This window comes from Ylistrum balloti, unplaced genomic scaffold (genome assembly GCF_031769215.1).
Source record: "Ylistrum balloti isolate Yb309-2 unplaced genomic scaffold, AGI_CSIRO_Ybal_v1 Utg369686, whole genome shotgun sequence".
Taxonomy (NCBI): Eukaryota; Metazoa; Mollusca; class Bivalvia; order Pectinida; family Pectinidae; genus Ylistrum; species Ylistrum balloti.
In genome coordinates this window covers 653,182-677,894 of record NW_026781924.1, presented here as the reverse complement: position 1 = coordinate 677,894, position 24,713 = coordinate 653,182, and the positions used below count along the sequence as shown (strand labels likewise).

At 35.2% G+C, this 24,713-nt stretch overlaps 1 protein-coding gene across 1 annotated transcript in view; it reads right to left on the bottom strand.

Moving 5' to 3' along the window:
- LOC132564996 (dystrophin-like) overlaps positions 1-24,713 on the bottom strand; it is a gene marked incomplete at its 3' end in the record, with an annotated part of 240,840 nt that overhangs the window by 71,751 nt on the left and 144,376 nt on the right. Inside the window, exons 39-48 of the mRNA XM_060229602.1 lie at positions 13,253-13,385; positions 11,543-11,718; positions 10,959-11,103; positions 10,273-10,422; positions 9,800-9,979; positions 8,810-9,029; positions 8,298-8,500; positions 2,582-2,696; positions 2,023-2,231; positions 1,613-1,767 (exon numbers count right to left, since the gene is read on the bottom strand). Coding sequence (XP_060085585.1) covers positions 1,613-1,767; positions 2,023-2,231; positions 2,582-2,696; positions 8,298-8,500; positions 8,810-9,029; positions 9,800-9,979; positions 10,273-10,422; positions 10,959-11,103; positions 11,543-11,718; positions 13,253-13,385 — 1,686 coding nt within the window. The remainder of the gene's footprint in view (positions 1-1,612; positions 1,768-2,022; positions 2,232-2,581; positions 2,697-8,297; positions 8,501-8,809; positions 9,030-9,799; positions 9,980-10,272; positions 10,423-10,958; positions 11,104-11,542; positions 11,719-13,252; positions 13,386-24,713) is intronic.

The following is a 24,713-nucleotide window of genomic DNA, read 5'->3' as shown; positions in this document are numbered from 1 at the left end:
TTTGAAAGATCTATCCTATCAGCCGATTCAGAATTGACCAATGATATGACACATTGTTAGGTATACAAGAATCAGGATCCCTTATCTGACAAGCATCAGATTCTCCACACCATAAAACAATACAAAGTATTGTCAACGCTCCTGATAAATACCGACTACCACCTGTGGTAACGTCATCGCTAATAAATGATTTATATATCGGCATTATTTTCCTTCTGAATAATTAACATTCAAACCATATAAAATTATTCATCATTTTGAATCTAGTTGTCAGCTGCACATGCCTATTGGAGGTTGAAGAGCTCTGAAACCCTGCTTATGAGTATAATGTTAAAATGTCTCCTGGTACGACACAAACCAGCTTGTATATATAAGAAACTGGCGATGGCTATAAAGCCAGATTTATTACATAATGTCTATGCTGAGCAAAGTTAAATGTTCAGTCATGTACTTTAACACAAATGTCAAACTGAAAATATAGAGGATAAAGAACAAGCGATGAAAGGTAACAACCTTAAAGTGGAGGTTTCTTTTATAATTTAAAAGGCTTTCTTAAATGTCTTTCCAAATCTAAAATATATCGACAACATTTCTACAAAAACCTATATTTTCCCTGCATTAAATACAGGAAGATAACACATAACTTCTTCCTCATATCAAATTTAGGGGTGGGCTAAATACAGGACAATGAAAAGGTATTGTTTAATAATTTCACTACACAGCAATATATTCATACAGTGAATTAGTTTCCAGACCTGGGCTTATTGTCAAATACATAGGTCAAAAGTCAGTTACCTATTTTTTTTCAGACTAATCTTACTTGTCCTTCACAAGGAGATTTATTTGATTACTTAAGTATTAAAATTACAGAAAAAACAAATTGTAACAACATTATTTAAGAAGATATTCATCTTTGGCACAAACAGCGATTGAAAACTGTATTTCTGCAAGGTTTTGACATTTTCGAAAGCTCAAAAAATACAATTTTCAATTGTGTTTGTGCTAAAGATAAAAATGTTTATAAATATATCAGTACCAAATTGATCATTCTCATTTCGAACCTAACAACAACAAATCTTATCTTGTAAAGCATTATCATGTCCTATGAGGTCAGAGTTCATACAAAGATCATAACTGTACATTAACCAATGAAAACACTTTAAAAGTGGGTCACCTGCATGTTAATACTATTTGACCTTTCAATTATGTAGAAGTTCAGTCAATCTTTTCTTCCAGCAATTAACACATGTCTGATCATAAGCCAACAGATTTTTTTCCCAATTTAATAATAAATGCCATGAAAATTTAATTTAATTGTCCTGTAATAAGCCCATCCTACACTGAGCCAGAGATTCTAGGAGAACTATGCATAGTATGGTAGAGACTGTATTGACAAAAATTCGAAATTCTGTACAAGTCTAGATTTAAAATGTTCAGGTCAAACAGATGGTAGAAATACAAACTGCCAAAAGTCAAGGCCACTCAGTGGTTAGTCTACATATGTTAACTGTGGTCTAGATGATATCTGTGAATTGTTTTCGGACTAGAATCAGAGTCAGTTTAGTCCAGAATTATAAGAAGTAGTCAAGCCAAAGTTGAGAGTGTGACTTACTTGTGCAGAAGTGTTGACCATCGGTTCATGGCCTTTTCGAGCTGAAGTCTCACGTGACTTGTGTCATCATGACTGTACTCATCTATCAGCTTACTCGCAAGCTTCTTCACATTGTCTATGATTCTCTGTCGCTCATCAACCTCCTTCTGAAGAGCCTGAGCCATGGTAAACAACAATTCCGAAAATACATTTGCACTGAAATTTTTTTTTTTTTCTATTTTGACTACATCTTATCCAGGATAACAACTTTTCTAGAGTAAAGTTCATATTATTGGTCATATCAATAATATGACCTATAAAGTACGGGCTACTGGTTTTAAATTACAGTAATTAATATGAATAGTAATATTACACAAAATCTATGTTTCCATGACAACATAATGTCATATTGCTATGGTTACTTAACTCACCTGTTGCTGGGCAATCTGCTGATCCACGTCCTTGGCACGAGGATCTACTGGATTTTTTTCAAGCTCATCCTCCACCTGTAGAAGCCAGCGCTCAAACTCTGCATGTATTTCGTCAAACTGGCGACATTCTAAGAGCATGTCATCCAACTGGTTTTTTCTACGATTAACGCGAACGTATGCCTCATCCCACTGTTCTCGCAATTTCTCCGCTACAATCAAACAATAATGATTAGATTAATAGAGAAGCTGTTTTTCTAATGGGTTGAAAATACACTAAATTATGAATAAATAGAATTGTGTCAAATGTAGTGCCTAGTACATTTATTTCACGGAGCAAAATGTTTAAAAATATCAAACTTTAAATGCAAAATTAAGAAGCCACATTATTAAACAATTTATCACCGTCCGATTTTTATAAATGTCCTCATCAAGAACAACACTTTCTGTAACAGTACATCGTTTACAGTATTGAATTTAATGCCGCCTGAAAAATTTGAACTATTTTGTAATTAATTTAGTACATGTCCACCACCAACAAATTGCTGTAATGATGAGCTACCTCTTTCTTTTAGAGTTCTCCTTTCACTTTCACTGGCATTTTTCTGAAGACTCTCTGCAGCATTCAGCAGATCTTCCAGCTGTGGTCTCTTGGTCTCCATGTCCTGTAGTACGTTCTGCAATAGGCAGATGACACAAGTCTTAGTCACCCAAATGTTTGAATTCAATGACTTTATTCAAATGCAACATTTCCCTACCATTAAATACACTGGATCAACAGTGTCTTGCTCATTTCGATCCATCTGAGATTTTGTAGAAAGCATTGATAACGTTTGGGAAAGGAAAATGGCGGACCCTTAGTTCTTACGTCAATCAAAGAGAGGGCTCGCCCCATTACAAACAGATTAAGTGAACATCCCAACAGTAACAAATGGGACTGGAATTCAATTCAAACCCAAACATATCATTGATCTAATTTCAAAACTAAAAGAATGGATTACTTTGAAATGGACATGATATGAAGACGGCAATTCAAATTACGTCAGTCATGCAAGGTTCATCGCCAAGAATATTTTATTGAAACGAATGAAGTGGTTATTGATTATGTTTGTAATTGACCAGCCACAGACCATTTGTTACGACAACCGTAAGCTGACGTGCGAAAGTTTGAAAAATCTCTGAGCCTGAAGCATTCTACTACAATGAATAACATCACATTAACACTGGCAACAGGGATTTCTTCATACCATTTTGTTTGGTGTCAGAGAGTTTCAATTTGCATCATTTACTGAAAAACTCTCCAATACATGTTTAGTGCTGCTAAAATACATCTAGTTCTGACGGTTCTACGACGAAATGATTCTTATAACATAAGGAACCAACAAAAATCTTCATACAATTAAAATGAGAAATTCATTAGCAAAGTATTCTTGGAATTGTAGATTAGGAAATTACATTGATTTGAAGCGTATGAAAGATTCAGAGTACAGCTGTAACTTAACACTAAATTGAGTTCTTTCTCTTTCCATACATTACAAAAACCTTAACAATAAAACTCGAAACAGCAGCAACCCTTAAGATATATTAGGCAGTAATGTGCATGTGAAATTTGCGATACCATAATTCTGTGATAAAACCATACGACTTCTCATGCACCTATGCTGTGACAAACTGCAGCATCTCTAAAAGATTTATTAGGAAATGATTTGCATGTAAAATTTGTTGTACAGTGAACCGTGATCAAACTGCAACACATGCACTTAAGTGCCGAGGTTCTAGCAGGTAGGTGATGAAACAAAAGGAGTAATCCCTAAATGGGCAGGGGCTAGTGAGAAAGGGAGCAAGACAGGAGCTCAGAATCTAGTCTTTATAAGAAAAGTGCAGGGTATTGATGATACTTTGTTTTGAAGCAGGTAAAGTCTAAGATAGTTTTGAAGGGGGCAACCCAAGAAGGCATATAATTCTTTAAGTTTTGAAACCTGAAGTGGGAGGGCAAGACAAATTGTTCTGACAGTGTAATACAGATACAAAGTAATTGTAAAATGGAACTGCAAGAAGAGGGCATAAAAGGAGCCATATGGACTGTATGAAGGAAGGAGGATGGGAGGATGGGAGGATGGAAGTATGAGAGGATGGGAAGATGGAAGGATGGGAGGATGGGAGGATGGAAGGATGGGAGGATTGGAAGATGGGAGGACGGGAGGATGGGAAGATAGGAGGATAGGAGGATGGGAGGATAGGAAGATGGGAGGATGGGAGGATGGGAAGATGGGAGGATTGGAGGATAGGAAGATGGGAAGATGGGAGGATGGGAGGATGGGAGGATGGGAGGATGGGAGGATGGGAGGATGGGAGGATGGGAAGATAGGAGGATGGGAGGATGGGAGGATGGGAGAATGGGAGGATGGGAAGATGAGAGGATGGAAAGATGGGAGGATGGGAAGATGGGAGGATGGGAAGATGAGAGGATGGGAAGATTGGAGGATGGAAAGATGAGAGGAAACAACCATAAAAGTATATCTGAGAGGGGCAAAGCAGATCACAATACCAAGGTAGTTTTAAAGCAGGTGATGGGCAGGTGTTTTATGAAGGTGTACAACCTAACTGTATGTGAATGAGTAAGATGACAATGTAAAGGCTTAACAATATGGTTTCTATATGATAGTCAACAGAACCATAACTTCCCTGTTTAATTCTAGTATCTTTTCTGTAAAAGCTTTTCAATGTGTAAAAATTTGGATCAAAACAACAACTCTATCACCACTTCAACCTTACAAACATTCTATAGATGTTAAAATCCCCAGGAGTCTGTTACCGAAAAATCCATACTGTATGGAGTTTAAGGTATATTAATTTTGTGACTTAAGAATGGCTCTATCTTATCGCATTCTGAAACCCTCTTCAAGAGTACAATGTCAAATGTTCCATTTTCAACTTCATTAAAATTTAAATTTCATGGCTTGGAATCACTGAAATGAAGGCAAGGGTTTACAATATCTGAATGCTGACTCATTTTACCGTCAGTGTCAAACTCGGCAACCAATCAGAGGCTGCATTATATTACACAACCCAATCAGATAATCGGTATCATAACATATGTATCGTAGAAAGCTGAAACTAAATGAATTAAAATTTAATACTTTAAAGACATCAAGAGAAAAGCATGACTTTAAATAAATTTGTGTAGCTATAGTTTCAAGAAAAGAGTGATTGCATAAACATGTTACTGAGTAATCACTTTAGAACTGGCCTACTTCTAGTCACTGAGCAGTGATTACATTACCCCGTACACAGCAAACATACCAACTCAAGCTCTTGTCAATCGACATTCTGCTGTAATTTCACCAATATCTACTTCCATTTCTGTGAGTTATAACCATGTCTAGTAACCAGATTGGACTTAAACATTTTCAAGACCTGAATACAGTTATATTTTTATAGATGGATTTCAAGTAATGGAATAACTGAAATTCTTTATCATGGCCGAGTAATTTTACAAACATTTTTTTTTTTTTTTGTTTCATGAAAATAAAAGAGTTCAATTAGATGTTTGTTTTATCAATCATGAGGTGCAGAAACGTGCCACGTTCTGCAGCGTCATGCATTCGAACATTTTAACACTGTTAATTAGCAACAGTAGTCAGATCTTCACACCTTTGTTCCTAAAATATCATCGAGTAATTTTGAATGAGGAGTTATGCACAATTATATCTGACATACTATTTCACATCAGAAGACTGAAAAGCTGTGAATTTAAAGTGCAGCAGGCTGGAGGTAGTAGTAGGTTGGCGTGCAATAACAATATCATATTTTTAGTTAGATTTAGATAAACAAATTAAAGTGTATCGATATTAGTAGAAAACTTAAGAATTTACAAAAAAAAAAAAAAAAAAAACTACATTCAATAGAATATTTGGATCAAAATGAACCTTTAAACTTTTGTAATTTTACTAAAATCAACAAATCATGTATCAGAAAAATGTTGGAAATAGGCAGTGGAAGATTAATAGGTAAATATCAATTGTGATTTCATTTCTTCTTCATCATGAAAAAGTACACCTCCACCACAATTTTTTCTCTTCCTAGTGGTGCATTTCTAATCTATTTATTTGTTTTCCATTTTTCCCAAATTCTTTTTTTGTTTAATCCTGCAAAACCATAAACTCCAAAGTAAAAGTCCCCACAGACCTGTAGGTGCAGGAGCTGTTGAGACATATCATGTATGAGTGCCTGAGCATCATCAAGGTCAAGGTCGACTGCATTAAGATCGTGTTCCGACAGATTCAAACTGCTGTCGCTGTCTGAGGACTGGTAGTAAGACGGAGAAGGCACACGGAGCAATCAGCAAATAAAAGGTTAGTAATCACAGCAAAGCAAAGAAACTGTACACAGGCAACACAAGTAAAAGTTACACATAGATATTTTAATGGCTATATATAGCTGTAGAGACTTATGGGCATCTAGAGAGTAGGACTTTACCATGAAATGTACTCTCCCTTAATGAAACATTTGCAACCTTCTTTTGTTACTAAATATAGTTTTCAGCTTTATTGAATACTTCTCGGTTGTACTTCTGTATATATATCAGAATGGTAAGCGGTTTCCTTATAAATTTTTCAGGTAGAGTGAAAATCTCTTTCTTTTTGTCAGAAAAAAAAAAATGTTGGATAACCAGATTGTGACATCAAATGTTGACATGTTTTTCAGAAGTCTAACTACAGAAGTGTTCTTTCTGATTTTCAGTTCTGCCAAACAGATATTTCTCTTCCGAGTCCAATTCCTATAATCAACAATGTTGGTATGTATACTGTATGTATCTCTATAGCACTATCAAATCTGTGTTATGTGTTTTGCTTCAAACGACAGAAGATAATTTTCTTTCAAGCCATGGTTTATATGCCATGTTTCATTGGCTTCTAGAGAAGTGATGATTTTAAATGCAAAAACCGTGTTGTTTAAGAACAGAAGACAATAAATGACTTGAAAGAAGAAAACATTAATGTTCCGATATTGTGACCAAACAGATTTGTTAATCATCAACAATACAACAGATTATACGTTAAGAACAAATCCTTTGGGTATTTAATTATCATATGAACAAAGACATAAATGGTTCTGTGTAGTTTTCCGACCAGTTTTGCTAATTTTCTAAAACTTAATTGATCCAGACTTCATTACATGAAACTTTCGAATCTTTTACGTTAGCACCTTTACTTCAGTATTGAAAGTGTACATGTTAACGTAAATTTAAGGATTTTAATGACGACACCGACATGTAGTGGTTGCAAGTCCCATGAGTCATTGTAAAATAAAAAAAAAACAAACACGATTTTATTGTAAGTTGTGTAAAATTCAGTTCAGCCTTGATTATCTACTTCACATTTTGGGAAAAAAAATCTTTGTTGTTTTGAAATTGATCCAGATATGCATACTAAATACTCAACTTCAAGGATTTATGGAAACATACCAGAAAACTAAGTTGGCGTGGTGCCAATTCACTTCTAACAGCGATTGTGACAAATTCCTAGTGACAAAGAGCATTAATCAGATGACGGTCTGTACAGCTATATATATATGTCTAGGTTATATGGTTAGAACTACAGCTACTGGCATCAAACTAAACATTACATATACAACAAACATAAAAAAAAATTATAAGTACTTAAAAGAATTTCGAAAACAAGACTAAAACAGTAATACATATTAATTTGAAAATATTCCTAATACAGATTAAAATGAAAACATTTTTAAGGAAATTATGCAATACTACAACAGGCTTTTTTACACAGTGTTGAACAAAGTATATGTATACAAAATTATAGAATAATTACTATAATGATACATAGTGCATTTCAATCTATCTAGGATAAATGTTAAGATGCAGTGATATGAAATATATAATGTGCCAAAAGAGATCTAATCACATTGGATATATATAAACACATGCACTTTATGACTTTTCTTTTGAACAACCCTGCATGTAGATATAAATATTTCAACACAAAATATTAGGTGTCCCAATGGATTTAAGAGTTACTTCCCTTCACCAAGTAAAAGGTGCTGGACATATCAATTTTTGAAAATTACCGGGTAAGATTTTTTTTAAAGAAAAACCAATTAGGTAAACAACTTAACATAAAAAACACATTCTTGATTTAACGAATTCTCTTTTGACACCAAAATCTTGATCATCAAAATATCTCAAAGCATCAGCACACAGACAAGCTCTATAAAGACACAGCAAGCTTTAAAATGACATAGAGTAGATTAAAACTCACCGTCTGGCGCTGTATCATCTGTTCAATGTCTTTAATGTCACCTACAGTGACACGTTGTGACTTCAGCATCCTCTCTAGAAGTGTTAACCAATCACGAAGCTCTGCCAGGGACTTGTCAAAGTCTGGCCAGGGCGAGGTCTGGTGAAGTTCTATCTGTGTCGTCTTGGTCGTAACCTGGTGTAGCTCCACCTGACTCACTTTTACTGTAAAATAACACAGAAAACAAGGTGAACTTTAAGGTGTCTCCATACATATTGCATGATCTTAAAGGAAAAGATCATGGAGGTCAGTATTATGGAATACAAAAGATACAATGGACATAATCTAAGGAATCCATTGTCAGGACAAAACAGATAACAGACAGATGGACAGACATGCTGATTCTACATTACTTCAATATCAACTGTTAACCTTTATAACAACACAGATGAAAATTGTATCTGCTGAATTTTTTTTTAACCATGGATGGCAAAAATTGCTGAAAGCACTTTTGTAAAACTTCATTTACCTACCTTGTTTGAGTACTTCTTCAACTTTGACCTCTTCGACAGGTTTTACATTCTCTGACAGTTGTTTCACTAACAGCCAATCAGAGTTGAGGTTGTTGAGTTGCTGCTGGATGGTATCTGGGACAATAATTTCATCCTGAGCACTCTCTTCCATCAACTGGCTATAACGCAGGTTAAGGTTATCCACATTTGCCTGTCGCAACACCAAAGCCTCAGGGGTTGGCTGAAGGTCAGAATCACATATATATATTCATTTCAATGGCATTCTTTTTTTCCCTAAAGATTTTGTCTGACACCTCAAAAATCTGCAGTGGGTTATAATTTCAGTGTAGGTGAATATTGGACGTTATTGTACATATTTTAAGGGGGTATTCTGCACAAGTTAGGTTTCCTGGGATGCTTTTGACAAAAACTGCACAAAATTATCTATTTATGTTCCTATGGAAATCATACATCTCAATTTACCATTTAAACTAACATGATATCTGATTTGTGGTTCTTTTCAGATCTCCATGGATCGATTTACAAATGGTCGCACGGCCCTGAATACATCAAGGTTTGCTTTGTTATTAGCCAAACAGTTTGAGATATTTGTGTAAATTATAAAACCAACAGAAAATAAGTCTAATGAAGTAAGAATATTGTAACCCCAGCTGAAATTTTAGTGAACAGCAAACACACTTTCTGCATGAAATCTATGATCCAGTGACCATTCTGTTATGGATTCCCACCAATTTCGCCTGTCTAAACCGACCACAGGAGAGATATTTTGATGCTAACAATAGTTTTATAAGTCATTAGATTGAATTCTGAAATGGCACAGCATAGCCAGGAATTTTGCAACTTGTTCAGACAAGAATGGAGATATTCATTTAATGTTTTAATATCAGAATAACACCTGTATTTATTTTCTGCTTGTAAGAGGTGGGAAGAATTTATGGTAAACATTCTGCTATGCTCTTCGATCCTCAACAAGAGCTATAAATCCCGTACCTGGTGATCTAGGATGATGGCGTCGGTCTCGTCCAGACCCGAGGGTTTCTGTTGTAACTCTAAGACTTGTCTGGTAGACTCGAGCCATGTCTGAAGTTCATCTATCTCAAGTTGGAATGTACGTAGTTTGTGTAGCCGTCCCTCCATCACTTTGATCTGATCGGGCAGTTCATTCGAAACCTGATAGGAAAAAATTAAGGTTCATCATGCTAATGTAGAACAACAGTAACTACATATGATTTATCTTTATTCTGAATATTTCATTCAGGTCTAGTATTGGTCACAAAAAAAAAATTTGTTTCATCTTGTTTGATTTTAAAATTCTAAAACAAAAAGTACTTTTATCTTCATATTTTTTGTTTCTTTTAATTCCCCAAATTTCAATATTAAACAAACATATTTATATTAAACAGATACAGCTGTATAGAATCACACAGAATAATTTTTACATAAAGGGAGATAACTGTGGTTACCTTGGCAAACCTAGTGGTAAGATTCTCTAGATCCTTGCCGATGTTTTCCTTGTCTTCCACAGACATTGATTCTTGTTTCAGCATGGAATGACCATTTCTATTGATTGCATCTAGAATCTGTTGTTTTGTAGAAATTTCATCTTCTCGGTCCTGAAATACACAGGCTACAGATTGGAACTTTGAACAGCACATATCAAAAGGCATGCGAGTGAAATCTGTGTGAAAGTTTAATCATTTAGCTCTAATCTATAACTTAAAATTAGCTCCTAATCACCACGGAGATAAATCAAAATATGTAATACACATCTGCAAACAGGAATTTTACAACATAAACCCTAATGAGTAGATTATACATACATACCTTCATTCAAATCCATCATACAAACAGATGTTGGTGATAAAACCCCATCCTAATTAAGCTTAATTCTATGTAATCCAAACCATCTTCTTAAACCTGGATTCATTCTCTTTATGGCCTTGTCTCACATTTTTGTCCTTAACAAAGGTCATTTTGACCTTCATTTGACCTTAAGTTTTGACTTCTATTTGATATATACTTGTATCATCTCCTCCCGAATTTTTACCATAAGTTTTACTGATTACTAAATATACCCTAATTACCTGTAATACTGTATACTTTACCAATTCTAAAACTTCCTTGTGACCTTGACCTCTAAAACACCTACCCTCATCTTCTCCAGGAGTTCCTCTAAAGCATCTTCTTCCAATATCACAAAAGTAGACAGAATGTTTTCTGTCTCGTCAATCCAGAAAAATAACTCATCCATGTCAAAAGTGAAGTCCACCGTTTTTATACTCTCTGTTTCAGACCTGTTACATAAATCTTACATATGATTACAGTGTTAAGGGTTCATGCTACCTTATACATTTAATGCTAGGACTTAAATCAGAGTTGTCTCCCTTAAACAACCAAATTCATCCACATCTATAATTTGTTCCCTCTCATATATTCCACAAGTTTCTAAGCAATGCAAACCTCTCAGGTCACATGTAGCATACACCCTAAAAACATTTTCCGCCTACCTTAGATGATTCTTATCATGACCAACACTAAATTGATTGCTGTTGCGTGGACCTAAAATTATTGAATAATTTCTTTGAAACAAGTAACTTTATTCCTTTTAATCAAAATGATTAACTCCAGTAAACTCATAAATGTTTGATTCACATATACAAAATAATGAGATAATATGATATATCTTCTGTGATTTTAAAAATAGACTTAAACACAAGAATATTATCAACTTGCCTATCGTGCCTCTCCAGAACAGCGGTACAGATATTTTTCCAGCGTTGGTTCAGGGACTCGAGTTTACCTCTGAGAGTGGCTGCGTCTATCGCTGCAGACTGACGGATTATTTCGTTGCCGGACGCGTTCATACTGTTAACAGTTCCTTGTTGGTTCTTTATCCCACTTTCCAGTTGCTGCAACAAAACGTTTTCAATGTATTTCACATAAATACACATGTCCCAACACAATTCATTTACTCTTTTGAAATAAAAGTGTATGAATTTAAGTGTAAAATATTTCTTTTTTTTATTTTCTTATTTTATTTTATAAAACCATTCTTTCTCTCTCTGTACTTCACATTTATCATCTTTTCAGAATTCCTATGCGCTGCAAACTTAAGCCTCAAATGCATTTAAAACCTCCTCTCCTCTCGACAATCCTTCAAGTAAGATGTTTTTATTGGTAGACTAACTGAAATTTTTTTTTTTTTAAATTATGAAAATTTGAGAAAATATACCAATAACTCCAGGGTTAAAATGGAAACGAAATATAGCGGTTTTTCTCATGATTACGGAGAACTCACAAGTAAACTGATATCTATTTATCAACAATGCAAAATAATTTTCTGTTAAATATTAAACTCCTTTATCTACTTTTGCTATCACAAGAAACATGATATTACATTAGGTTTGCCTGATTCAACATGTACTTTTGTTGAGTCATGTTTTGGATACAAACCAGTAGAGACCCAGAATTTAATTATATAGATATCTTCTATGACACACAACATGATGGGTAATCCATATGTATTATGTTTGTTAATCAACCTCCAATTTGATAACCCAAAAGCTAAACAAGTTACATCTACAACGCCATCGAACAATTTCCAGAAAATAGATAAAAGTTGCATAATGGAGTCCCATAAACCTTAACTCAGTAAAGATCAAGGTCATTGGAGGTAAGTTGATACAGATAATCTGACAGTAAGATAGAAAGCATTGACTCCATCTTCATGTCTCGTAAAAATGTCTTTTAAAAAGGTTTTAGAAACCTTTTAACATATTCCAATTAAATAGCGACTGATTTTAATGAATAAATCTGCATAACAAATACAGATAAGAAAAAACCACAAGATTCATTTGTTAGATATAGAGAACCTGTCACAAATCTATTTCTTAATCCGAAATTATGTAAAATTGTCACCTTTACTGTAACTTAATTATTGATCAGGGTAAGATTGACAAATAACTTTCTTCAAACTCGAATTTAAAATTTAGATGGTCTTATGAAATGATTCCTATATTATCTTCATGCTCATTTTCTTTTGGATTAAGGCGAGGACACTTTTGATGCATTAACAAGACAATAAAATAATATAAAAATAACATTTCATAATAAGTTTTTTTATCATGTGAAAGCTCAACAACAAAGCTGAAAACTAGTTTCTCTCTAACACAGGTGTCAGAATAATATCGATATATTCCCATGTTAAATTTTTATTGCATGACATAACATTGAATTGGCTCCAGAAAACACTAACAAGAAGATAGAAAGCAGTGAACCTCTTCAAATAAACGTTTACCAATAACTGCTTAAAATTTTGAGTCACTTGACATGTGAGAAATACAGACAAGAGAAATATAGATATCATGAAACACTATCATAACCGAAGTTCATCCAGCGTTCTGTCATTGTTGGCACCGATACCAGGTTAACGGAGATATTTACATTATATATTGTGTCCCTGTCCACAGAGTCCGCCAACATACGAAGTTGTCTCTCTGCATCGTCCAACCAGCCTCTCAGCTCCGTCATTTCATTATTGAACTGTCTCCACTGGTCAGCAGCCTTGGACCAACGCCTGTGGACAGAGAACAGAATCTTGGGAAACTTGTAGACTAACAGACATATTAGACCCAGAACGGCCAGCATATCACCACCAAATGCACTGGCCAGACAGGACAAATTATCAGTGACCAGTACACAGGTCAAATAGAAGCATATGGAGGTGTGTTATCAGATTGACTTTCCTAGCAAAGAGGATCAACACAAATGTTCTAATAAGACAAATTATGAAAACTTTCAATAGTCAGAATGAAATAGGTGTCTGATCTCGATGACCACTGTAAGGATCAACATCTATGGAAAGAATTGATGAGTTTTAAAACCTTCGGTCAGGATGTATTAATTTGTGATCACAAGAACTAGAACAGGATCTTAGGTGATCTAAGTACAGATGTGCTGAGTTTAGTAGCTTTACTAGGAGATTGCTAAATATCAGCACAAAAGCTCAGAGTACATACATTACTGTTTGTAATGTGACTGTCTGTGAAAGCAACCAAAATTCATTAATGGTTATGACGATAATATGCCCGCCTTAAGATGCGTATAAATATTGAACTGTGTGTGTGATGGCTAGCCAAGCACATCATCCCGAACAATGCTGAAACATGAATATCCTGGTATTGTCATGGTATTGTGAACACAATCAACAAAACATTTAATCGTGTGACTTAAATGTTTCCGTTAACTCTCAGATGTAAACAGACGAAAGATGACACACAGACTACACGTGTCACCCAATATAATCTCTTACATGCTTTCCTGACGAGGCCCCCCCTACACAAACACACACACAAATCAATGGCCGACACATTGTAATGCTGACAATACAAGACATGCTTACTTTATGTACTCTGCCATTATCTGTACATTCCCCAAAGGTGCCCTTCCGCTAAATTCTACAGAAAATGGTCGTCGGAGAATCAGTCCTTCCTGCCATGGAACCAGTCTATATATAGCAAGTCTTGGATGACTTAACCAGCGTACCAGCAGCCACGGGGAAAGCGGCCTGATCTACCATTATGTGATTGTCAAGTGCTCCCAATGCAATCCTATTGTGATGCATTACTTAAGTCTCTTGGGTAACTGTTTAATGAACTGGATATATTTCTTTTTCTAAAACAGACTGATTAAATCACACGGATATCTGTGTCACCAAACAAGTGGCCATGTCAACGCAACCACTGGGGCATTGTTTTACCACTGCAACCAATACAGGTTACCACGGTTACGGAACACATCAAATCTACATCCAATGATTTCTGTCTCAAGACACACAGTAACTGGAGCTGCAGTTCAATTATCGCTCTGATTACATAATCGACTTGCTATCACTACAACTTTATTGAATGAAAAACTTACAAAATAGATTTTTGCCCGATACCGTAAAAGTCTGCCAAGATTTGGATAATCAATAGTGCTTAACAGCAGGATTCCAAGAGTGGTACCAAACTAGCAGATAGGCCAAGACTTCGTCAGTTATACTAGCTGATTGTAAAAAGCGCACTCTGTTACTATAGACCAGCAAACACTGTACTCTGACTTCAGTGGTTCTCATTCAATTAAAAATTCAACAGATTCATGAATAATGAATTGCTAACAGAACTCAGTGTTTTGAAGTCTAGTGCAAATAATTACGTCAGATAAACGTCAATACTAATGGTGACCTTGACCTCTGAAGCCTAATACACAAACTATTTTGAGGTATTGTCAAAGTTGACCTTGACTGACAGGACGGAATGGCGCAATATTCACACTGATGAAATGTTCAAGTTCTTTCAGATAAAATTGCACAAGGTAGACACAATTATGAAGTCTCAACATACACGAGTGATCGAAACATGTCGACAATACCATCAACGCAATAAACAACTAAATAAATCTTGGATGTTGTGAATCCTTTACAATATCTACGAGTTCAAAATTAGATACAGTAAAGCCAAACAATAATTTCATTTAAGTAATAATTACCATAACTTTAGCATGCAAATATGGTACCTACACCCACCTTTGTATCCCAAAAAACTAAAGACTCAAAAATCCCGCCTTCCCTACGATTCCTAGAGCCATCAAATAAATAAAATAAATGAAACTGCATCATACAGCTGTTTCGTACTTCAAGGACTCATCAGTGATGCTAAGGGGTCTGAATTTAGAAACCTAGAAAGCAAACGAGGTAAACCCAAATATATCCCAAGAATGTCCAAATGCAGATGGGGAGGAGAACATTTAGCCCATTAATTCAATAAATTTCATAATTTCTTAATCAGATAATTTCAAAAGAATGTCTCGTACATTCTGGACCATATATTTAAATGAATTAAAACATGACATGGACATGTTTTCCTCATTAAATATATCAACAGAATTGTTTGTGAGGTAACGAGAGCACTTACTGCTGAATCAGTTATAACTATAAAGTTCTATATGCGGGGTACTCAAAATCAGGTTTCGTGTCCTTAGTGTACAAATATAAAGCAATAAATCAAACACCTCTCGGAGTTACTTCCCTTGGCAAAGAAGCAACTCCTATTGGATGTTGGGGTAAATGAAGGTTTATCATTATGAGAAAGACTACAGGTTTGTTTGCTGTAATTTGTAGTAATATTTTGTTATGTTGGGTTCAGATTTTTCATAAGAAGTATCACAATTCATGCAAAATTCTTGTATTGAAAATGTCTTCAAACAACACTTCAAAACTCATAAAGTAACACTTGTGTGATTAGATATTTCAATATGGTGTCATTCTTTTACCTTTAAAAAATTTACGTCAATTTGCCAGCAATCAACAAGATATCAGATGTATGCGACAGACTTTTGTAATGTAAGACGGAACATCGTCTAGTTGTACAATAAGCTAGCTTTAGTTTTTGTTCTATTTCCTTCATTTTTTAATCATTTTATCATTAAATATAGTGAAATTTGGGGGGGGGGGGAAATATTTACTCTATCTGATATTAATACTCTATTTTTGGCCTGGATTGAAATACACAAGAAAAAATACTTGGACAGACAGGTGACTCAACCCATTTCATCTCCATCTGAGGAATCAAACTTCGGACATTTAGGTGGAAGTGGAGCATGTTTACCAGTGTGCCAACCAACCATCTTCGTGATTTTCAATGAGCATGACAATATCAGAATCAATACCATCAAAAGTCAAGGACAGAAGACGTCAGGAAATGTAAATCTGTTTGAAATTGTGCCAGTTTTTTCGAGTTTGTTCTGAGTGCTTGGAGCACAAGAAACTGTCAGCATCGTAAGTAACCAGGATTGGTTCAGAAAACAACAACGATTGATTAAGTACACACAACCCTTGGTTAATTAATACACAAAACCTAAAGTCTGTCAAGTTTTTTTGTTGAAGAAACATCCGCAGCATATTTCTTTAAAAGATACTTGTGGCAGTTGTGGTGTGGAGAGCCATGTTTCTTATCAGTGTGGCAGGAAAACTTGGAAGCCACTTACAGGGAAATACCATCTTTTCTCTCTTACTATAACATTTCTGTAAAGGTTGGTTAAGAAGAAAAGTGGAAATGAAACCAGTGTTTCAGGTCTCTTGCATAATAAAGCTATTTTTCCCCGAATTTTATATAATACAGAGGTAGCAACAAAGAAAAAGACAGGATATATAAAATGCCAAACTGGATCTGGTGAACCCAACAAGAAACCTAATTCATCGAGTGCAAACCGACGAAGAAATTCCAGGCTTGTAATCAGATTTATCATTGTTATTTCTTATCATTATTATTCCTATAAAATTTCTCATATTATCATCCAGATATTGCACGGATCTTACGGAATCCACAACTGAACGTCCAAAGAATATAAATTATTTTCCCGTGTCCTAATATAAATTGGACCATTTATGAAATCATCACCATCACTTCTTCAAATACATACAGGAATATACTACTGATAATTCAGGACATCAAAATTTCTTTTCAGTATTTTTCAGAAGGGTTTGTCAAAGACTCCAAACACTCCAGAGATGGAGAAACCAGCTAAAATGCATCCCCAAACCTGCCAAGGTTAGAATGTTATCACGCAGACTGATCCCAGAGGTCTGAAGTTTCTCCGATTTCAAAATGTTACCTTATGAGATACTTCCCTAAAGGGAATGCATTTCCATATAGACAGCAAGTTCATCGACATAAACTAGAAAATGTTTATAAAACACAATTGTCATATCTTCTATGTAAACCTGATCATGTGGATTGATCCAGAACAGGACACAACACAATGAATGGACATGGGTATCAGACTTAATTCAAATTTACGACAAAGTTATAAATTGCATTTTGATCACAGACACATCTATACGCTGATATACCCAGCTAGCTGTATGAAACAGATACAACCGAGCACATGTCACAGGGGACAGAAAGACAATTTCATCTCACGCGCAACTACATGAATATACACAACTCTGTCAATCTGCCACTGTTGTCATGAAGTTGTCATGAAATGCACATGGGGGGGCCAGAGATCTACACGTGTGATGTGTGAGGCTAGTCCCTCCTGTGAGATGCTGCTTTGAAGTCAGACAAAAATAGTGTGACAAGGACCATAAATCAAACAGAAGCATTATGTAATATCGAGGAAACATATTATCAAAGCAACCGCACAGACCTTTTTTTGCAAATGTGTTACCATAGCAACCACATCATATGACCTAGTTATGAGGCCAAAATGACAAAAAATTATTCAGAGTTTTATTCTCTGCCAAGCAATTATGTTGATTTATCGTGGACCAGAAATAGGATTATAATGACAGTTTTCTTCACTGTTAATGTCTTGGTACATATCTTTCTGTTTAGAAAAAGCATACCCAACATCTCTATATTTCTCTTACTACTCATTCAAAAGTCTCCTGATCTAGAGAGGTGTTATGTGTCTACAATGTAAAAATATACACCAAACTTTACTGCAATGTCGTACACTAATCCTTATTATAATGTCATACACCAAACCTTATTATAATGTCAAACAGTAAACTTATTAACACTATCATACACCAAACCTGAACACAATGTCTTACACCAAATTAAATCATACTGTTATATACCAAACCTTATCATAATGTCATACACCATACCTTATCACATACACCATACCTTATCACAAAATCATACACCAAACCTTATCACAAGGTCATACACCAAACTTGATCACAAGGTCATACACCAAACCTTATCACAAGGTCATACACCAAACCTTATCAGAAGGTCATACACCAAACCTTATCAAAAGGTCATACACCAAACCTTATCAGAAGATCATACACCAAACCCTACCACAAGGTCATACACCAAACCTTACCAAAAGATCATACACCAAACCTTATCAGAAGGTCATACACCAAACCTTATCACAAGGTCATACACCAAACCTTATCACAAGGTCATACACCAAACCTTATCACAAGGTCATACACCAAACCTTATCATAAACCATACACCAAACCTTATCATAAACCATACACCAAACCTTATCACAAAACCATACATCAAACCTTATCATAAACCATACACCAAACCTTATCACAAAACCATACACCAAACCTTATCACAAGATCATACACCAAACCTTATCACAAGATCATACACCAAACCTTATCACAAAATCATACACCAAACCTTACCACAAGATCATACACCAAACCTTACCACAAGATCATACACCGAACCTTACCACAAGATCATACACCGAACCTTACCACAAGGTCATACACCGAACCCTACCACAAGGTCATACACCAAACCTTACCACAAGATCATACACCGAACCTTACCACAAGATCATACACCAAACCTTACCACAAGATCATACACCAAACCTTATTGCCAAACACAGAGAACACTTCTAAATGTCATAAAGAAAAGAAAATCATCATTAAACAAGAAGGACAAATTAAGAACAGTGCCATTAAGGATAAATCAAATGTTCCCACCCACAACTCTGCTACCGGCATTAGTCACTTCTAGTGCAATTTTGCAACATATTACAGTGACAATAATTATATAGCTATATAGTAATTATTTCTATAGTTGATGTATCTGTCCCCTGTATGTAGGAGACAACCTAAATGTTATGTTGTACCAGTGATATCATTAAGGTCTCTCCGCCCTTACCAACTCATTAACAATATTGTATCTACATTTAACTCATTAATTATTACTCTACACCAATTCTGTGATCATGCCCTAAAAAAAAGATATATTATGTCCTAAAAAAATAGACATATCATGTCCTACAAAAACAGATATATATTCTTCTTTACTGGCAATTATTACTCTTCTGTAATGTATATTTCATGATGGTACAATCAACCGTAGTTACCTTCCTGTAGTTTTTCTGATGTACCATAGTTACTTTTGTGTTACCCCTCCTCATCATCTATAGTGTATTTATACAGAAGTACTGTAGTCACTCTAGTGAAACCCCTCCTCATCATCTATAGTGTATTTATACAGAAGTACTGTAGTCACTCTAGTGAAACCCCTCCTCATCATCTATAGTGTATTTATACAGAAGTACTGCAGTCACTCTCTAGTGAAACCCCTCCTCATCATCTATAATTCGTTCATACAGAAGTACTGTAGTCACTCTAGTGAAACCCCTCCTCATCATCTATAGTGTATTTATACAGAAGTACTGCAGTCACTCTCCTCATCATCTATAGTGTAAACCCCTCCCCCTCATCATCTATAATTCGTTCATACAGAAGTACTGTAGTCACTCTAGTGAAACCCCTCCTCATCATCTATAGTGTATTTATACAGAAGTACTGCAGTCACTCTCTAGTGAAACCCCTCCTCATCATCTATAGTGTATTTATACAGAAGTACTGTAGTCACTCTAGTGAAACCCCTCCTCATCATCTATAATTCGTTCATACAGAAGTACTGCAGTCACTCTAGTGAAACCCCTCCTCATCATCTATAATTCGTTCATACAGAAGTACTGTAGTCACTCTAGTGAAACCCCTCCTCATCATCTATAGTGTATTTATACAGAAGTACTGTAGTCACTCTCTAGTGAATCCCCTCCTCATCATCTATAGTGTATGTATACAGATGTACTGTAGTCACTCTAGTGAAACCCCTCCTCATCATTTATAGTGTATTTATACAGAAGTACTGTCGTCACTCTAGTGAAACCCCTCCTCATCATCTATAGTGTATCTATACAGAAGTACTGCAGTCACTCTAGTGAAACCCCTCCTCATCATCTATAGTGTATCTATACAGAAGTACTGTAGTCACTCTAGTGAAACCTCTCCTCACCATCTATAGTGTAATATTCAGCTTTAAGTCCATGCTTTGTAATATTCTGTCTATCCATATCATATTGCTAGTGAGTAAATTACAAACCAATAATTTTCTAATAAGCCCGCTCCATGACCTTCAGTGTAATGGATCCTCTGGACATAATACATGATATATGACATTCAAATCCTCTGTGGCTATACCACTGACAATCCATCAGTGAATGGATGAAATTGTCTGTTGTAGAAAAAATAAGTTGAATTGATATACAAAATGATAGAACATTGTGTTTTTTCCTGTTTTAAAGAACAGTAAAAATTGTTATCAATAGAATGATATATATTTTTATCATTTTTCTAAACAATACACACATGTACAATAGATGTGAAGAGTTTTGAACATATTTAAAAAATCATGATAAATTTCCTGTAATGAAATATCATAGCATGGGAATAGAACATTTGTTAAGATGATGAAAAGATGGATTCCATTTTACTCTCTTTTATACAAAAGATAGAGATAAGTTTGATTTCAAATACAAAGTGATGCCATGATTTTTTAAGAAATATATGATATTCAGAGCTATCAGAAATTGCATCCTTGAAACAAAATAAAGGCTTTGTAGTGCTTAGTTAGGGTAGGACCTGTTTGGGTTTCTATCAGGGTCGAGGCTATAGGCTAGGACCAATGGGTGGGGGCTGGGAGCAGAGGCTGTGGTGTGTGCACATGTTTGTCAATAACAGGAACAACTACATAATTCAGCTGTAAAGTTTTTGTTGAAGTACAGAACAGCAGGCAGGTAGAGACATGCTCAGATATAAACAGCTTATTCTGCAAAGACATGAATCTATATAACTGAAACTATCACTGTCGGTTCCGCCTTCACCTTACGTGACAAACTGAAGCAGATTTGTAAGATGTCTTATTTTCTGTTTGATACAAATTGAGAAGAAGCTACAGGATGTGATGGCTATGACGTAGAGTACAGAAAAAATGATGCGACTTGTCACTGCGATTATCAGACGTTTCCGTGTAAACTGCACATTGTATTGATCATCTGTCTTTAAAGCACAACAAACATCTAGAATTACTTCACAGATATATTCATGTCTTTTCGAAAAGTGGTATCAATCTGTCAAATCGGCAGATACTGACTGTAAGCTGTATGGATTCTTCACAGCACAGGAGACATCAGCATTAACCAATGTCATCCTAACGTCGTGAAACAGACCATTTGAAATTTTATTCACCCAGACTCCAGTTTCAAAAAACGTTCCTTAACATGTGGAAATTACGTAACTTCAGTCTGCTTCAAGAAAACATTAATAAAGTTTAGCAAAAGATCGCAATGAAGAACTTTTTCATTAAATTTAGCAATAACTTCCTACTGAAAATTTTAACAAAGAAATTTCATTAAGTTCATGACCATTCTTGAAAGTAAGGACAGGGGAAAATTTAGCATACTTTATTCTAGTCATATATACACAAATCCTCATGAATTATTTATTCTAAATTCTGTATTTTCCAAATTTGCATAAATATAAGCAATATAACAATTTCTTGTAACAGCGACTGATTGGTAATCAATATATTATCAGGATGTAAGGAAGGAAAAAGGGAAAGAATATTCTTCTCTCATTCATCTTGTACAAATGTGAAGCTTATCTCTAACATACATATCAAAATTTCTGGGAACAATACATACATGATGTGTACTCGTGCAAGCGGCTATCAGGATTTAAGAATTTCTGCATGAGTGTACAAGGTTAACTGGATGCTTTGTATGTTGCTAGAGGTATTTTTATGTATGCTTAAGTGTTTGCAGGTAAGTAATAAAAGTACTTACATTAACTTCTCTGGGTCGTACTTGACCACAAAAGTTCGACCTTGGATTTTGGCCATCCTGAGCTCTAGATGAATGCTAACATGAACATTTAAGTAAGTATTGGCACTCCGAGAAATACATCTGGTCACTTAGTCCCATCCAAGTCAAGAGGCAATTTCATTATCAACTATATTCACGATACGTACTGGTGACAAGTCAGGGCAACATTTTAAACAGTTCTGTACATTTAGTTCAATATCTAGTACTAACTGGTTTTCCTCTCACAAAAACTTCAGTCATTGCCAAAATAATATTTTTCCTTACTGTACATAATATGGAAGATTATTAAATGTCTACAAATGTTTACACATCCTATGTAAAGGTATAAAGGACAATTTCTCATTGTCCAGTCCAGGTATGCATCCAGTCTGGTTTTTAAAGGACAGTTCTGTAGACCACTGCCCTGGATCCGAGTTCAGAGTATTGTCTAAAAATCCTGACCCTCATGTCCTGAGGATGACCAATGTCCAGAAGATGTGATACGCTGACAATAATCCAACTAGAAACAAATTTGAGTTAGAAGAGACTAACTTCCACAATGATGTCTTTATCACCAAGAATAATCAGCATCATTGACATAAGTGTCACAAAACGATTTTTCATGGGTGGAGTAGATTTCACCCTAAAGATTAATTCTCCTGACAGCTGACCAAGTCTACCTGGCACTGAACATACCTATAACAGTACAGGTGATGACCTACTCAGGTCAAGTTCCCAGGTGTATATCTCCATTACCTGTCCCACGCCTGACCACTAACGACTGACGGGTGGTCAGCTAACTATTACAGACCTAACGATAAAGATCGGGTAGGTTTCTGTTTAAACTTTTACTAAAGCCTTTTGTATACACGGACTAGCAAATTTGTTAAAGTTAAAGGAAAGATGTTCTATTCTACATTTACTTACAATAGAAGTGATTACGTTCAAACCATGTGTGGTCATTTTTATCTGTAATGGTCATACCATTGACCACAGACATACCGCAGGACATTGATATACTAACACTAAGTATATGCGGATAATTGGGAAATTTATCGTAATACTGCACAGACATTTCATTCTTCACAGTCATTTAAAGTCTGAGGTACCATCAGTGATGTGTATAGGACACTGTATAAGGGCCGTGATATTTTCGCCCAACCTTAATTTCAACCTTATACCATTATACACAAATTTGCTTCAAATTTATTTCACTCTCTGAGGATTATATAGAAGAGTTAGACTTTTATCTATTCTTATATAAGTGTAACAAATGTTTGCCCTATTTTGAAATTGCTGTCCCTGTTCATGGATGAAAAGGGCAAAACTTTTGGTACACAATCTCAGTAGACAATATATAAATAATACTTCCTCCCACTATTGTCTACACTGAAGTATGACAGTTTAACTTTTAACATTATGAAAAAAGCTAAAAAGTAGATGTCTGCTTTTGAGAGTATTTGTTATCATATCAAATTATCAATATAGTGTTCTATAACTTAATGAAGCTGTTAAGTTGACCCACGCCATGTATATTGGTATAAAAAAAAATTTGATAATAAGATAAATGTCAGGATCAAATATGTTAATGAAATTACTTAGATTGTCCAGTCACAGACCAAATCACATCAATGAGATCAAGGCAGGGGTTAAATATACCAATATAGTGGAGAAAATGTTATTAACACTGGGACAAACAAAAACACTGGCCAGGTAAGACAGACTTTTAATCAAGACAGACTTTTAATCAAGGGAAGTTATCAGAACCATGAAATAGCACACCATTTCAGGCAGGGTTGGTGTGTTAAACAAGAAAATTTACAGTTAATTATCTAACCACCCATGGACAAGGGTCAGACTCGGGTTTATTGGGGTCAATAAACAAGAAAATAACAGTACTTTGATCTAAATGGTTTATGAAGAAACATGATAACAGGTAACCAAAAGCCCTTGGTATAAGAGAGGTTATAACCTACCTACATGTACTTAAATAACAATCTACACAGAGAGGTCAGAATTAGCCAAAAGTAAACTTTGGGTGTCAGTTATCAATCTAAACATCATATTTCATTTTTATTGAGAAAGTTATCTTTTTTTTTTATGACATGTTTGAATAGTTTAAAGGGAGGTAACTCCAATGAAATTTCTGGCCATCACCTCTGCTTAATCAATGGTTAAGTATTGTTTTGAACAAATGATGTAAAATGTATAC